The 16,079-nt window shown below is 33.7% G+C and overlaps 1 protein-coding gene across 13 annotated transcripts in view; it reads left to right on the top strand.

The window, feature by feature from the left end:
- Positions 1-16,079, top strand: part of SOX6 (SRY-box transcription factor 6) — a 611,663-nt gene that overhangs the window by 238,072 nt on the left and 357,512 nt on the right. For all 13 annotated transcript variants that reach the window (XM_090263661.1, XM_090263689.1, XM_090263681.1 and 10 more), the window contains one exon: positions 12,861-13,101. In XM_090263661.1, coding sequence (XP_090119787.1) covers positions 12,865-13,101 — 237 coding nt within the window. In that variant the 5' untranslated portion in view covers positions 12,861-12,864. The remainder of the gene's footprint in view (positions 1-12,860; positions 13,102-16,079) is intronic.

Genomic DNA, 16,079 nt, shown 5'->3' on the forward strand with positions numbered 1-16,079 from the left:
ATTAATTCTGAGAAAATGGGTATAGTCTTCAAATTCTTAGACTGCTTAGGTTGAAAATCCAGGAAAGAAGTTAATTGCAGGAGGTCTGGTACCCAGAGCCCAGGACTCTGTTATCCTTAGGAACACAGTCCTCAGCAGCAGATGCGGTGCTTTGGTTTCTTCCATATAAAGAGTGATTCCTGCGTATCCCTAGACCTTTGGGGAAGTAGTAGCCTATGTATTTAACTCTGTTGGCACAGTCCTAGTCACTGGTCCACTCAGCATTGGGTTGTGGGTTGCCACTGGAAAACTATTACACGGAACTTTTATTTATTGTGATTTGTAAAAATTCTGAATCTCTCTCTTTAAGAATTTTTCTGTTTTGAGTCAAACAATTTTTCTCTGAAGTTTTATTTAAAAGAAATTAGCATTCATTTAATACCTACCAAATACTAAGTACTTACACTATATTAATTTAACCTTCACGATAATTCTTCAAGGAAGACGTGTTGTCTCTAATTTTACAGAAGGGGACATGGAGGCTCAGAGAGTTATGTATCTCCTCAGGTTCACAGATCTAATAATTAAGAGGCCTGGGGTTTAAGTCCCTACTGTAAACTTTTTCACTGCACCACAGTTTTGTTTTCCTTCTGGCAACAGATTCTTTTAAGACTGATAGCAGTTTTCCAGTTCTAGGTACCATGAATGCCAATTAAAGATTTACTTTGGGAGAATTGATAAAAATCAAATAGATTAGGCCTGATAATTATAAAAGTTTTTCCATTTTGGGAAATTATGAGATGGTGCTCACATCAGAGGAAGCAGCAGAACTGTATAAATGATGCAGGGTTCTTTCCCATAAAAAAGCTTGGGAAAACTAAGAGTTCTGTGACTTGGTACGCATGCATATGTAAGATACTTGGTAAACAATAGTGGCACTTGCCTTTTATAATGGTAACTCAGACAACTCTGTGCAATTATTAATGGAGACAATTGGATTCTCGTGTTCTAATAGAGCTGTTTATGATAATATGCTACCAGAAAATCCAAGGGAGAAATTCAAAGCAAATGCCTATGAGGAAGGGAGGAGTGGTGAAGTAGAGAGGGAGAAATACAAGATAGCAGCACTTTAGAGTTTTTTTTTTTCTTTTAAACTAGACTGCTTGGTTTATATAAAAAAAGGGAAAATTTGGGTTGATGCTGAAAACCTTCTTTCATCTTTCACAGAGAATTTATCAAAATGTATGCCTTTATGTATGGGCCTTTTCTATTTCTTTCCCCCAGAAGTTAGGGCATATGTAATGTTCTATGGTCGCCAGATTTTAAGAGGATATCTAAATTACTCTGCATTTTCTGAAATAAACTCTAGATGGGTGGTGGGTTAAATATATATTGCTCAAGAACCTCATCTTGTTTTCTTTCTTTCAAGGCTGTCCTCACATTTACTTCTGTAGTGACACAGCTCAACTGTACCTGATGCTTCTTTTGTGGCTTCTCTGTTAAGAGCCAGAAGGTAGAAATTTGATCTCTTTCTTCTCTAGACCTTGAAATGAAGGGGCAGTGACATCCTTATCTCACAATTGTCTGTTTAAGAGTATAATTAAATGTTGATTATTTAGGCTAACCAGAAAAATCATGCTAGGGAAAGCATGGATAGTTAACATCCAGCAAATATTTGTTACGAAATTTACAGTATAAAAGCTACAGCCCTATATGCCAATGGCATTATAACTACTTCCATAATTAATTTTGTTGTCAAACTAGAATGAGTCAAAGTGCTTAAAGGTTACCTGCTTCCCTTCCCCCCCATTGTTAACCAGTAATTAAAATCCTCCAATCATAGAAGTAAAAAAAGGAAAAAGTAAAGACAGCAAATCTTTTGACTAAGCTTGGATTCAATGAGTAACTAGACTAACAAATATTAAAAATACAATTTGATAGGAAGTGTACAAATTAGTAAAGGAAATTCAGATAATGCTTAAAAATATTTAATAATTATTTAATTTAGATTTACTGTCAGTTATCTTTATTTAAATCTGCCCTTGAGTTAGACCACGTAAGTTCAAATCCTGCCTTCTGTATTTACTATGTACAACCTTACACAAGTTTTAATTTCTTTTTCAGAAAAACATTTTTTGTGCCATGTTCCCTTATCTATAAAATACTCATAATAACACTATCTAACTCCTAGGGTTGTTTTGAAAACTAAATGCAATAATACATGCAACAGTGCTCAGCACAGGGACTGGTACTTTCTAAGCATCTAATAAATACTGTTTATGTATCTTTTCAACTGTCTTTCCAGCAGTCATTTATCCATCATATTCATCCATTTATTTGTCTGTCTATCTATTAGAATATGTAGAACTTTTAAAATATGAAGTGAGATTAATTGGCCAGGGACTGGTGGAAGAGGAGATAGCCCTGGAAAACCAATTTATGTAAAGACATCTAGAAGCTTTATTTTAAATCCTCTGGTTAAGTATAATACCCTAAATTTATTTCTGCTTATTCATTCAATAATATTTAAATAATTGGTTAGATATTTGTCTAGTGTTTTCTATGTGCAACATATTGTACTAGGTACAGTGGAAATACAGCAAAGTCTAGAATTTTGTTCTTGTCCTTGAAAATTTTTAATTACTTATCAAAAATATTATGTCATATATTTAAAAAAGATAATGTGAGATAGTATGCATTAATTGTTGAGTGAGTGGTACAAAAGTACATTTTTCAGAGCACTTATTAGACATGATTAAGGGAAGGGTGGATTACAGTTACCTGGAATAGTCTCCGTTGGTTTCCTAGAGTTATGAAAGTGAGGTAAGGAAAATATGGAGAGACAGGCAATGGAAAGGCTGGGAGGCAGTAATATAGAAAGTTTGAGTATATCAGTCTAGTTAGAGTAAAATGGTAAGGTGTAGACCACTAGAAGTTTAAAAAGATTGTCTGGATTTGGATGGAGGACTTCGAATGCCAGAGTGAGGAGTTTGGACCTTTTCTGTCATTAGGGAAGAGCTAATGACTTTTCCTGATCTGATAAAGGGCCTGTTAGTAAGACTGATTCAGAGCGGGGAGATACTGAAATTAAGGAATCCGATTTAGAGTTTCTTGCAAAAGTGTAGGTAGGAAGTGTAATACAGTCCTGTACTAAGGTGATTATTATTATGGTAAGAAGGTATGAGCTTAAGAAATGTTATCAAGGAAGAGTTGATGGAGCTTGGTGATAGGCTAGCAATGGGGATCAAAGATTAAAAAGAAAAGATGGATATAGTCTTCATGTTTTGCACTTAGATGATTCTGAGAATGTTGCTCTTCTGGGTGTGAATGAATGAGGGAGGATGTTGAGGGAAATAATGATGAATCTAATTTTAAGTTTGTTGACTATGACATAGCAGAGTGCATCTTGGTATAAATATCTAGCAGTCATTTGAGGACTCTTGTATTTCAGGGAAATGAGAAAGAGCTCAGTGTTGTGGATATAGATGTGAAAATCATGACTTAGATGTTAAGGAATGAGATGCTTGGTAGAAAGAGTATACAGAGAGAATAATGTGTAGGTAGGTAGCATGTGAGTAGTAGTTCTGTGATTATCTGTTCTTCTTAATTTAACAAAATAAGCTATTTACTCATCTCTCTGGTTTTTCCTCTTTCTTTCCAATGTTATTGATTGTCTACAATGTGGTGTGCACTGTGCTATGTACTGGGATCCAGTAATGAACAAGAGAGACATGATCCGTATCCTTAAGGAACATACAGAGTAAACTTCTTTTTTATATATCAAACAAAATCTCTTTATGTTTTCTACTTTTCTTCCACTTACTATAAACTTAGGATACTATCTATGCAAGTATTTATCTTTCTGGGTCTGGAAGACATTCCCTGAAAACAGGTTTTCTTTTTATTTTCTTGTTGATACTTTTTATTATTACTATATTGTAATGAATATTCTGTATCAGCATAATTTTAGGGATGTATTAAGTTATTCATCACTAAAGTTATAAAACCACTCATCACATCCCCTTTACTGGGAAGTTTTTACTGTGTTAAGATTATAAGTAGGATCCCTTGAAGAAAACTTTATTACATTATTTGAAAGTTGGCAAGGTCAAGGAAAAAAAACTTTTCCTAAAACAGTCTTATTTCTCACATCCAGACTTCTCTTAATGATATGACATTTATCTCAAATTGCCGTAAGACTTCCAACTAGAGATTGGACATTCCCCTTCTCCTGTTTCTCTTATCCTCATTCTGCTTCTGATTTAAACACAGAGTCATCCCAGTGTCTTCATCTAACCCTTTTTTCTAAAATACAGTCCTTTCTTAACTAAAGGGAGGAACGTAAGAATAGGAATGCAATGTAGGATTAATTGGCCATTTCAAATTTATAAAGGATGAAAGCATCATTCTCAGGAATGATCTATCAGATGCAGATGTCTGAATTTATATGCAAAGGTTTAAGTTTAGGGAATTATATGTTATGGACAGTCCCTAATTCCTTCCACTTTCACTCTGGTACAGTTTTTCTTTCTCTGCCTTAACTAATCCGTTTTTTAGTTAGAGGATTATAAATGATATTATTTAGAACAGAAGTATCAGGTAAAAATGGAGTATCAGGTATTAGCTTGTTAGCATGATATACTTTTCTGATAAATGGAAGACATTATTGATGAAAGAAGAAAATTCCTATGTTATGAGTGTTTTGAGAATGGGAAGGATAGGTTTTGACATATTAGAAGAAATGATGTAAATCTGAATGTTTTAAATTTTGAGTTAGCTATAAAATTACTAAAATGCAGTTTGTTTAGAGCAATATTTATATTTATACCTTAGGAATCTTCAGGGTATGGGAGAAGCATGTCAAATTTTCCGTGCTTTAATACTAACCCAGGTTTGGGTTACTGAAATCACTTTGATAGTGGGTAAATCTAGCCACTAAATTTGGACGAGAATTCCAGATGCTGAGTGTCTCAATAATAGTTGTGGTGGACATGTACCCTTAAGCTAGGTTATTTTTCTGAACTTGGATAAAATTGCTAAATCAATTTTGTGAGATGAATTTTTGGCCTTAAAAATACAGGTGACTTTAGAAGACAGAAAGGCATAACTTTTTTCTTTTAAGGAAAAATTGAGACAAAAGCCTTTGAGGTTGGATCCTACCTGTATTTTCAATCTTCAGAAAGGTTTCTAGGTTAGAAAGGAATCTCTGAAAGTGTGGTTTTTATAATGGATGTGCTGCTGATATACACTTAACATTATCGGCCCAAATGGCATTGATATAATTTGCAGGACTTCTACTCTGTCTGGAAAATTGTAGTGTTCTTATTGGTATTTGTAATTCACTTTTTATGAATTGGTCTTTCTTGTTGTTTTTCACTGTTAATTTAATGTAAGACTAATAAATCCTATTGTTAAGTAACATAAATGTTGCATCATAGCATTCAGTATTAAAGGCACTCCTTTTTGGGTGAAGCCAGAGAGGTGTGTTTCCTTTTAGAGAGTTTTAGATTTGATTTTTTGTTTTCTTCATGGTAATTATGTTTGCACTTTGCTGATCACTAGTTGTGCATTATTACAATGGAAGGTGACAATTTGATTGTCTTCAATTGGCGAAACAAGTAATTTTATATTCACTAAGCTGTCAGGTAACACTAACTCACAGTACTAAGAGCTCCTGGCAATGCGGCTTGGCACCTATATTTAACTGCTTTGATGCTTGTGTAACCTCTGCTGAATCAGAAATACTTCGCCTGCTGGAAATGGTTTTCAGGGTTGTACAATGAGGTTTTCATTAAGGAGACAAACTGAAAATGAACTGCAAAGCCACAGTTGTTTCTCTCCTCCCCTTTCTCCTTTGCCCCTCCCCCTTCCCACTCTTTCCCCTTCTCCTTCCCTCTCTCCTTGCCCCCCCTTCCTCTTCCTCCTCTTATTGGATTGGAACCTGAAATGTATTTCTTATTTCATTACATGAAAGAGAGGATTTGCTGGCTTGCTTTATTTAGCTAAAGGAGAACCTCAGAGATTAGCTTATTTATATAATTTTGTTCACTGTCACCATGTGTGAGCCTTCATTTTTTGAAATAATCTGTAACTATCAATTTTCATTTCTCTCTTTTTTTTCTGGTTGTATTAAAAAGTGAAAAATAGAGGTAAGAGTGGAAAAGTATTCGGTGACACCTCCTACCTTCTCTCTCTGAGAAGCTAGTGTTCTAGTTTATAATTTTTATTAATAATTGGATAAGATGTCCTGTAATTGGGCTTCCATACGAGTATCTTTCAAGCTGACAAAAACATGTTTGATATTCACTTTAGCAATTACAGTTCTCACTTCATGTGAAGAGGAGATTCAAAGTGAATGTAAATAATAAATTCTCTTTCTTATTATTCTACACATCTCTTTTTTTACTCAAGCCACATTGAGTTGAACTATGAAGTCATTGTGCTTGATTAAAATCCTCTAAGTTACTGTATATTTATAGTAGCTATTGTTTGGTTTTGCTCTTATTGTTCAGTGGCTGATTTTATTTATGTATTTTTGGGCCTGGCTTTCCAAAGCAAAGATCCCAATGAGTTACTGGTAAATAAACTGTGAGAAAAATTGAATATTATTTCTATCAGGCAAAAAGTATAGATAGAGGTTGCATGAAGTTAAGTTGATCCTTGAAAGAAACTGGATACTCAGGGACACATGTAATAATACAAGTCTTCCATAGGCAGTTCAACAGGCAGGCCAGTGGCTAGGCTGATCGCCTGCCTCTTCCAGCAGATACCAGCCAATTAGACAGAGGTGGTTACGTGATGTAACATTATCAGGAGAAACAATTCATGAGTCAAAGCATTCCAAGACATATGAGCTCTAGTCCAAAGAACAGTCTTAAGCTATATAAAGTGACAGCAATATTGTCAGCTAAATATAAACTCTAGAAACACAAACTTTGATGACTTGAGAAGAATCTGTTCCAGGTAGTCCCTGTTTTGTAAGAACCTCAGAAGGCCTTTGGAGACAATTTTGGTGCTTTGCTGTGAACAATTAGAAGCCTTAGATAAGTTTAAATCCATTAATTAAGCCCCTCCTTAGACATACTTCAAGGGTTTCAAGCATATTTCATTTGCCTCATCTCTATTGATTTGACAGCTATCTCAAATCAGTGAGTTTTCTTCCAACAGATATTGTCTGCATATGTTACCATATATGTTTTGAAAGAGCTACTACAAACTTGAAAAGGTTGGTTTATAACCCTCCAAGGTAGCTCTGAAAGCAGTTATCTTTTTTCCACTAAATTTTTCTCATTAAACCGACGAAAGAGAGAGAAAAACCTGGCAGGAGCCTTGATAAGTTTGAGGGTGTGGAGCTGGGGAGAGGAGTAGTGCTGGATAAAACAAGGAATCAATAACAACCCACCGGCTTTACCCAAATGAAACAGGAAAAGAGTTAAAAGGGATGTCTTCATTTTAATGTCTGGAATCAAGTTCCTCCTCCCAGCCTGCCCCCACCACCCTTAAATGTAGGAATTAGAAGTACATGAAGGTTTTAAAATCATTATTTGCCCTATGTTGGGTGGACTGACGTTCTTTGTAGGGGTTTCTGGGTATTGTGCATTTTGGCAGCTGAACATATCTGTTACTCATGCTCCTTAAAATGAGAGGCACTGTATTATATTTTTTGAAAATTAGTTGTTTATTTCTCAGTGTCAGATCAATGCAGGATTGAATTAACAATGAATTATCTGAATGGAGTGAGTCTACCTTGTAGCGTGGGCTGAGTTGCAAAAAATAAAAAGTGACTGTTGGCCTGAATTTTTAATTTTTCTTTAAGTAAACCAACTATTAAAATGTCCCTTTATGTCTAAAACAGGGCTCCTTTTGAATAAATGTAACACACCTAAAAAGTGAGTGCCATTTGATAATAATGTTAGAAGTAATGAAAACATTTAAAAAAATCCGGTTAAAAATATTGTTCTAATAAATTCAGTGGTTCCTTTCTATAGTTAAATTAAGTACCAAATGATAGTTTGGAGATAGCTTTTCTTCCCAAGTGGTAGTAAAGAAAAGGTAATTTTGAGAGGCTATGCCTTATGAGGAAGTATTTTAAAATAATCTTAACTTTTAAACATATACAAAGCCCTGTTTTTTAAAAATAACAGCATCAAACCAGAAAGGTTCTAAGTTCTAGAGACTATGATTTTCTGAGATAGAGGACTTTATATGTACATGTACAGTCCTTGCCATTTTATAAAGTCTTGGACCAGCTAATCTTGATTTCTTGTTAAAGGATATAAAGTATGATAAATTCACTGTTTCAGTAGGTTTGTAATGGTCTAAACATCCAGATTTTATACTGGGGCTTTGGAATAAAATAATTATCTTTCTAGAGGCACCCCTACTGGCTTCCTAGAAAACATTATCCATTACAGGAGACTTTATCTCTGACAGCCTCATTCCCGAAAGTCCTGAGCCCCGAAGTTCTTTCCAGTGTGGCCTGGCATCCTGGGAATTCACTTGATCTGCTGGGCAGAGACATTTCAAACTCGGGGAACACATGATGGGAATTTAGTTTTATGTGTTCCAAAGATATGTAATTCTCTTTGGAGATTTTACTTGATAATAGCTATGCCCCAGAAAACCATCTTGTTTAACCAATGTGATAAGTTGACAATGTAGTTTTTCTCTCTGATTATAATGTACTCTGTGTAGTCAATACACTGGTACCATGTGAGTGTAATTTCCTCTTTTATTTTATCTCCAATGCACTGTATTATAAATAAACAGTTAAAAAAAAAAACACCAAACAAATCTGTTGCATCTCCTTTTAAGATTGTACCACTGTAGACACTTGTTCTAGTAAAGTAGAATTGGGCGCATTTGATTGCATTTAAATTTTTCATGCTTCAGCAGTTTGGCTGGGAGCACAGTAAAGAAAAATCCCATGAGCGAGGATCGTTTAGAATAATAGAACTTGATTTTGTGTATTATAGCGGCAACATTTGCGCTGCTTTAGTTAGGGTTGTGTCAGCACTTCCATTATAACCCCCTGTTTTCAGGGGGTATAACTAGGGAGATTTTTTAAAAATACAAATTAAAAAAACAATTCATGCGAATGATTTTTAAGTTATAGTGCAAAAATAAAACAAAGTCAAGTCATATGGAAATTGACCATTTTCACAAGGGTTTTTATTCTTTTGCTTATTATATATGGCAGCAGCTAAAGTAAGATACCATTCTAATACACTGGGGGTGAAAGTTTTTGTAGTGGAAAATTACTGATATGAGCATTAAAGATAACATTAAGAATCTAATGTGATGTTATAAAACATTAAAACAGGTGTATATTTGATTTATAAGTTTCTAAAGAAAGTGGCCATGTTGCAATGGTTACATTAAAAGCATTACCAAGAGGCTTTGCAGCTTCTAGAACACTGTTTAGTTGGTCTAGTGAAATGTTTTAAAAGGGAAAGTTAAACTAAAGAAATGAAATGAATGAAGATGTAATCAGTAAATTGAAGGACTCTTTAATAAAGTAATTGTGCAAAAAATAATCAGTAAATCGAATCTAATAATCAGTGAATCTGACTTATTTAATAAACTGTGCATATAAATGCATTTGTACAGATGTTCCTTTTAAAAATCCAACGAAACCACCACCCCAAACAAAAAGTACGATAAATCCAAATAAAAAACAAACCTGAACCCTGGCCAGTGTGACTCAGTTGGTTGGAGCGTAGTGTCATAAAACGAAGGGTTGTGGGTTCAATTCCTGGACAGGGCAAATGCCTAAGTTGGAGGTTTGACCCCTAGTACCAGAGGCAACTGATCAATGTTTCTCTCCCTCTCTCTCACCCTCCTTTCCCCTCTCTCTAAAAATCAATAAAAATTTAAAAATAAACAAACGAACCTGAAACAAGCCCTGCAATTTTATCAAGAGAAAATGCCCAGAGTGGAGCAATACTACCTACAAGAACAAAATCACCTTTTTCTCTGCTAACAACATATTTCAGAACTACAGTAAACACAAGAAACTTAACTAAAATATAGTATGGAAGAGTATTCTTCTTGGAATAAGGAAATGTTAATTCCTTTGCTGAAGGCAGAGATTTTGAAGTTGAGTATGCTTTCCTTGGTTGTTAACATTATTGTCCTACCTTACCCCTCTTCTTGTCCCTTAATGATGGTGTAAACCGAGGCTGAACAGTCAGATTTAATATTTGTGTTTTTTTTTGGCAGCCTATTTTTTATTTTTAACCTTGATGTACATTTGTGTTTGTAGGTGCCAAATAAAAGACAGATTGTGTGATGTTATAAATAGGTAGCTTTCCTGAATGGTCACTGGAGGAATCACCAGAAGACTGTTGATGAAGTAGAGGTGAAGCCTTTCCTCACTAATTGTATTCAGCGTGTAATTTCTAAACTTCCCTCTGAATTTTGATTTTCAATTAACACTCCCCATTTGAAGATAATTTTCTATTTAATGTAATTGCAGGAAATAATTTATTGGCTGATTAAGACTGAGGGCCCAGCCTTCCTTAAGAAAACACTCTAACAAACCAGCCTTTAAACTCAACTCATGGCTTTGGACAGATTTAGTCTATTTTTACAGCTGCATGGTTGTGTTTAATTAGGATTGTGCACTATTGTTCATTGGTGCAGTTTGCAGTTGAAATTATTCTTAAGAGACTTTTGCGTTTTGTGTCATGATTAATTTATACTAAAGCAACAATCACAGATATTGCTTTTGGAAGGAGCCAAATCACTTTATAATAAGAGAATGTTTGTTGGGGAGCTAAAGTCCCTATGAGTTTTGGATTTTGACTTTCAATTGTATTGAGCTGTTTTAAAAAGCAGCAGTAAATTCATTCTTTTGTTTTTAATGTGAGTGATTACATTATTGATACTGTCATTATCTGAACTACGAAAACATTCTTGTTGTTTATGACACGCTCTTGATAAACTTGTGTGACAGTTATAATTTGCCTGGTTTTACTACAGTATTTATGAGGCCAATGACATAAACTCTAGACTGATTCATGTAGACTAAGAAACATCCTTTGGTATTATTTTCCCTAAGTGTGTATGCGTTTGTCCATTTGTTAGTATTTATAGAAATTGGTCAAGAATATACTTTTTTGATATAGTACTCTTTTGAACATTTTATTTCTTTATTCTCAAAGAAAATATAGCCATTCTTCTATACTTCCTTCACCATTTTATTTTCTAGTATCAAGTCTAATAGATGAAAATTTTATATTTGTAGAATGATTATTATAAGTAGGTATCAACATTTTAATATGTTTCAAAGCACTTCAAAAGCCTGTAATACTTTTATTTAGAACTGTGTTTAATTAGATTAGCTGATCTTATCTTAGTTTTTTTCACTGTAGGATACTAAATCTTAGCCCGCTCATTAATTGTGAGAAATTTAGCATTAGCTGTTAAATCCTATGTGAAACATGGGCTGCTACATAAAAACTACTGTTTAAATTGGAATTAACTTAATTATTTTTCTTTGCACTTGATATTTCCTTCACTGTAATATTCATGAAAGCATGTGACAGATTTGTAAATTTAACTGTTAATCTCAGATTTCTAGACCCTTTAATCAGTATTTATTTGTCTGTAGAAACAGTACTAGCAAGTTAATGATTTGCTAATTTGAAAAATACTCATGTGGTTTCCTATGTTAACTGATTTGTGCATTTTTTAAAAAATGATATGAAATCAATTCATGTTAAAGAGCAATTAAGGTGGAGATTTTATTCCTTTCGTTACACAGCAATTTTAGAGCTAAATATGCTATAAACCAAAAATGACATAAAGTTTTAGAAAAGATACTCAATTGCCTCTTATTTTAATTTAAAAAATTTTGGTGGTTTTATTTCTATACATTTTGCTATGAAAGTCATCTTGATAAAGTGATATTTTAAAAGTTTTGAGTTCTGTTTAATAATAATGATTTTCTGTTTGTATATGAAAGCACAGACTAGAGACCTTGTGCCGAATGTAATCAGTGTTTACGTGTAGATTCATAGATGGATGTTCAGTAATTGTTTTTGAAGCTTTAAAAATATGCATTATAGGCATTTTACTATTTTAATACTAAGCTTTGAATCTTGTTTATACTTTCTAATATAAAAAAAGCATAGTTGTTTCATATGCTCAATTCAAATATTATAAACCTGCCTTACGACTAATCTAACAGTATCAGCCACTCAATCAATGTGTCGCCTTAAAGTTAAATTACAGCAGTTGACACAGCTTGAAGGTCTTTAGAAAAGGATCACATTGACACTAAACAGTGTTAGGCCTAGCAGTCAATACAAGGTGTCAAAGAAGAAGTCAGGACCAAATTTGCTTAGGACTTGCATCACAAATTATTTACTCTTTTGATTATATTTTCTTGCACAGACTTCTTTTGTTCCAATGTAAAGCATAAATAAAATTTGAATATATGTTCTTACAAATCATTTTCCAGACTGGCTCATTTTCTAGTTCATTTATTTATTTATTTTTCATTACTAGACAAATCAACCAAATTACTCTCAAGAACCTTATAATCCAGTTGGGAGAACTTGGGGGTGGGGGGGAAGTACACACATACATATGTTATACATAATGAAAACTTATTCCATGAAAACTTCATTTATGGATTGGTAAGAGAGAAAATATGCAGCAATTACTGTAAGTTTTGCAAGTTAAAGTAAAAAAGAGGAAGTGGAATAGATCAGCTCAGAGTTCTTTTTCAGTGGTTTAGAGTAGATGGAAAACATCTCTGAACTCAGAGAACTTTTCTTTTTTCTTGAATTAGTCAAATGTAAGGTCTTCTTGTTTGTTTGTTTGTTTTGTCATCAATAGTCCTTTTTAATTCATGCTGTTTCCTTCTTCCGCAGAAGAATGTCTTCCAAGCAAGCCACCTCTCCATTTGCCTGTTCAGCTGATGGAGAGGAAGCGATGACCCAAGATTTGACCTCAAGGGAAAAGGAAGAGAGCAGTGATCAACATGTGGCCTCCCATCTGCCTCTGCACCCCGTAATGCACAACAAACCTCACTCTGAGGAGCTACCAACACTTGTCAATACCATTCAACAAGATGCTGACTGGGACAACGTTCTGTCGTCTCAGCAAAGAATGGTGAGCTTTTAAAATCTAACCACTGTCACTAAGTGCGCTGGTTAGTACGGTCTCATAACAAATAGGTGTTTTAGAGAAAGCTCAAGATACATATCATTAGAGTTCATTGTGTTCAGATTATAAAACAACCATCACATATATTATTAATATTATTCTATCTGGGAAAAATTAGAAAATGGTTTTGATTTAGTTTTTGTCCGTTATTAGGTCACCTTGCCACAAGATATTTAATTTAATTTTGGGGAAGATTTTGTTACATATTCTCTGAATCTCTGAATTTAAGGTGATGAACTTGATAATACCAGAAAATAGGTATGATCAAATAAAGTGTGGCTGTGTATTAATATTGAAAAATTGTATTTAACAAGCATGTCTACATGAATGAAATCATATGAAGAATACATCTTCATTGAGGAAATGCAGGTAGTTTTCATTTTTGATAGCCATTCTTGATTTATAATAAAGATTTTCTCACTTATGTTCCTATATATTAATTTCAAAAGGACATGCAAAACTTCTGAGTATCATTCCATCAGACTGCAGGAGTTTTTGCTAAAGGTAGAAGCAACAGCATCAAATACACGTAGTTTGTTAGCTAGCTTTCTTGTGTTAAATTCTGTCCCTACTCATCAAAACAGAAACCATAGTAAGTAACATTAATTGTCTAACTTAAAGCAAAAATATTCTTTTTTTAGCATCTAAAACTGACCAAAACCTTAATATATTTTATTTTATTAAGAATTTAAGCTCCGTTTTACATTTCTTAAATTTTGTTTGAGTTAATTAATGAAAAACATTTTAAGTGGGCAATTAGGAAAAATTTTATTCCTTAATTAACAATAAGGTAATATTAAAAAATGCCTTTACTACTAATAACATATATTTAAATTCTTGCTCTATGCTTAATGTCTCAGATCCATTTCAAAGTCTTGATTTCATATTTTACGGATGCAGATGCTTCTTCTTCAGATGATTTTGCAGATATAACTAGTGCTCTGGAGCAGTAGGTAAGATTTAGGAGATTGGAAGAAAAAACAAGATTTTTCTAGATTAACTTCAGATTCAAAGGGTTTATCATTATAAAATTAGATAGATTCATTGCAAGACTTATTTTCCTTGAATAGGGCAAAGAGAGGAGGTATATAATAAAGCAAGATTAAAAGTCTATGTTTCTGATTGAACTTGAGTGGTTCATTTCATACCTCCAAGATAGCATGAGTAAAATAGATATTCAGTCACTGCTGCTGGCTTTTCGGCAATATATTAGGACTATGTTTTATTTCAACAAATATTTTTGTAGCACCTTCTCTGGACGCAGCATTATGCTAGGTGCTGGTGAACAAAACATGCATGATTATGCCTTTATGAAGTTTATATCTAGGAGAAGGAACAGAAATACATACGTATACAAACACACACACACATATACACACAGATACATAATTAAAATTGTGATATGTGTTAGGAAGAAAAAGAACAGGATGCTATGTGAAAATATAATGGCATAAACCTAATTTAGAATGGATGGGTAGAAATGACCTTGCTGACCTAAGGATGATAGGAACTAGCCAGGCAAAGAATAGAGGAAGGAGTAAAAATAGCAAAGAGAATATAGTGTGTATGAAATATTTGAGGCGACCAAATATAGCTGAGTTTTAGGGAATTTAAGATAGTCTAGGTGGCTGGAGTATAATGAGAGAGGATGCAATGTAGTATCAGATGTGGTTAGAGAGATTGGTGAGGGCAATATTCAACTAGACCTTGTAGATAACATCATGGAAGTAAGATTTGATTCTGGGTGCAGTGGAAAGGCATTAATGGCTTAAGAATATTCCAAACAGATAGTTCTGGCTGTAATATGGATGAATGGGAGGGAGACAGAGTGAAAGGAGGAAGATAGATCTGTTGGGAGGCTACTTTAGATATTAAGGTAAGAGATTACAGTAGCTAGGATTAGGGTGGAGGGAAATGGGATAGAGAGAAGGGGTGGGTTCAAGATATATTGTTGTTTTTATGCCAAATATAGCTATTGACAGATAAAAATAAACTGGAAAATATAAGTTGAGGCAGAAATAATACAGTTCGAATTTTACTTTTTTAGGGAACACTTCGCTCATTTTTCTCAGTGCAATTTTGTGTGTCTCTTGGCAAGTGCCAAATTGTTTCTGTGAGTCATTCTTAAAGTTTTATGATCTAAAATTTTGTCAGAAAATAGATACATTAATAATGTGCTTACCAAATTCATAGTAAGTGGGATATATGATAATATAAAAATAGTTTAAATTCACAAATATGGTATATATTAGTCTAAAAGAAATCATCCTTGTTGAAAATGTTTTCAAACTTTCACTCTCTTTGAAGTCACACATTGCTTTCCACTGGACCCATTGTATATTCTGAATGTGTGGAAGCCAAAATATTTTGTTTTAACTCCCACTCTATAGTATTTCCCAGCTGTGTACTTATATGGTACAGTAAAAGGATTTAACAAATGGGAAATAGCAGCTGCATTAGGAAGTTCCCTTTGTGCCCCTTTTCATTCAATAGATTCAATACTGTGTACTGTGTAACAACTGTAACATTAGACCTGTAGTGACTTATATTGCAAGTATCATATCACCAAACAATTTTTCTTCACAGGAAAGAAAAACAATAGAAGGATTTTAGTTTTGGGGGTAGCCCTGCAAACTTACATATAGAGTGTGTATGTGTGTTGGGGAAGGGGGACTGTCACAAAAGTAAGAAGTTTAATAAATATTTCACCTCATTCTACTTTCAAGTAAATATGAAGTCTAAAAGGATTTTTATTAAGTTAAGTGAAACATGTAGTTCTCCTCAATGGATCATAGTTGTTACTTACTCTAATCGAACCCCCTAAAATAGTTGTGGGGAAATAAAATTTAAAAGAAAGTCTAAAAAACAACAACAACAATTCTAATAGCACCTATTCAGTTTCCATTGTCATTTACTTTCTGTAA

Source organism: Furipterus horrens, unplaced genomic scaffold (assembly GCF_987537825.1).
Source record: "Furipterus horrens unplaced genomic scaffold, mFurHor1.1.pri manual_scaffold_2, whole genome shotgun sequence".
Classification (NCBI taxonomy): Eukaryota; Metazoa; Chordata; class Mammalia; order Chiroptera; family Furipteridae; genus Furipterus; species Furipterus horrens.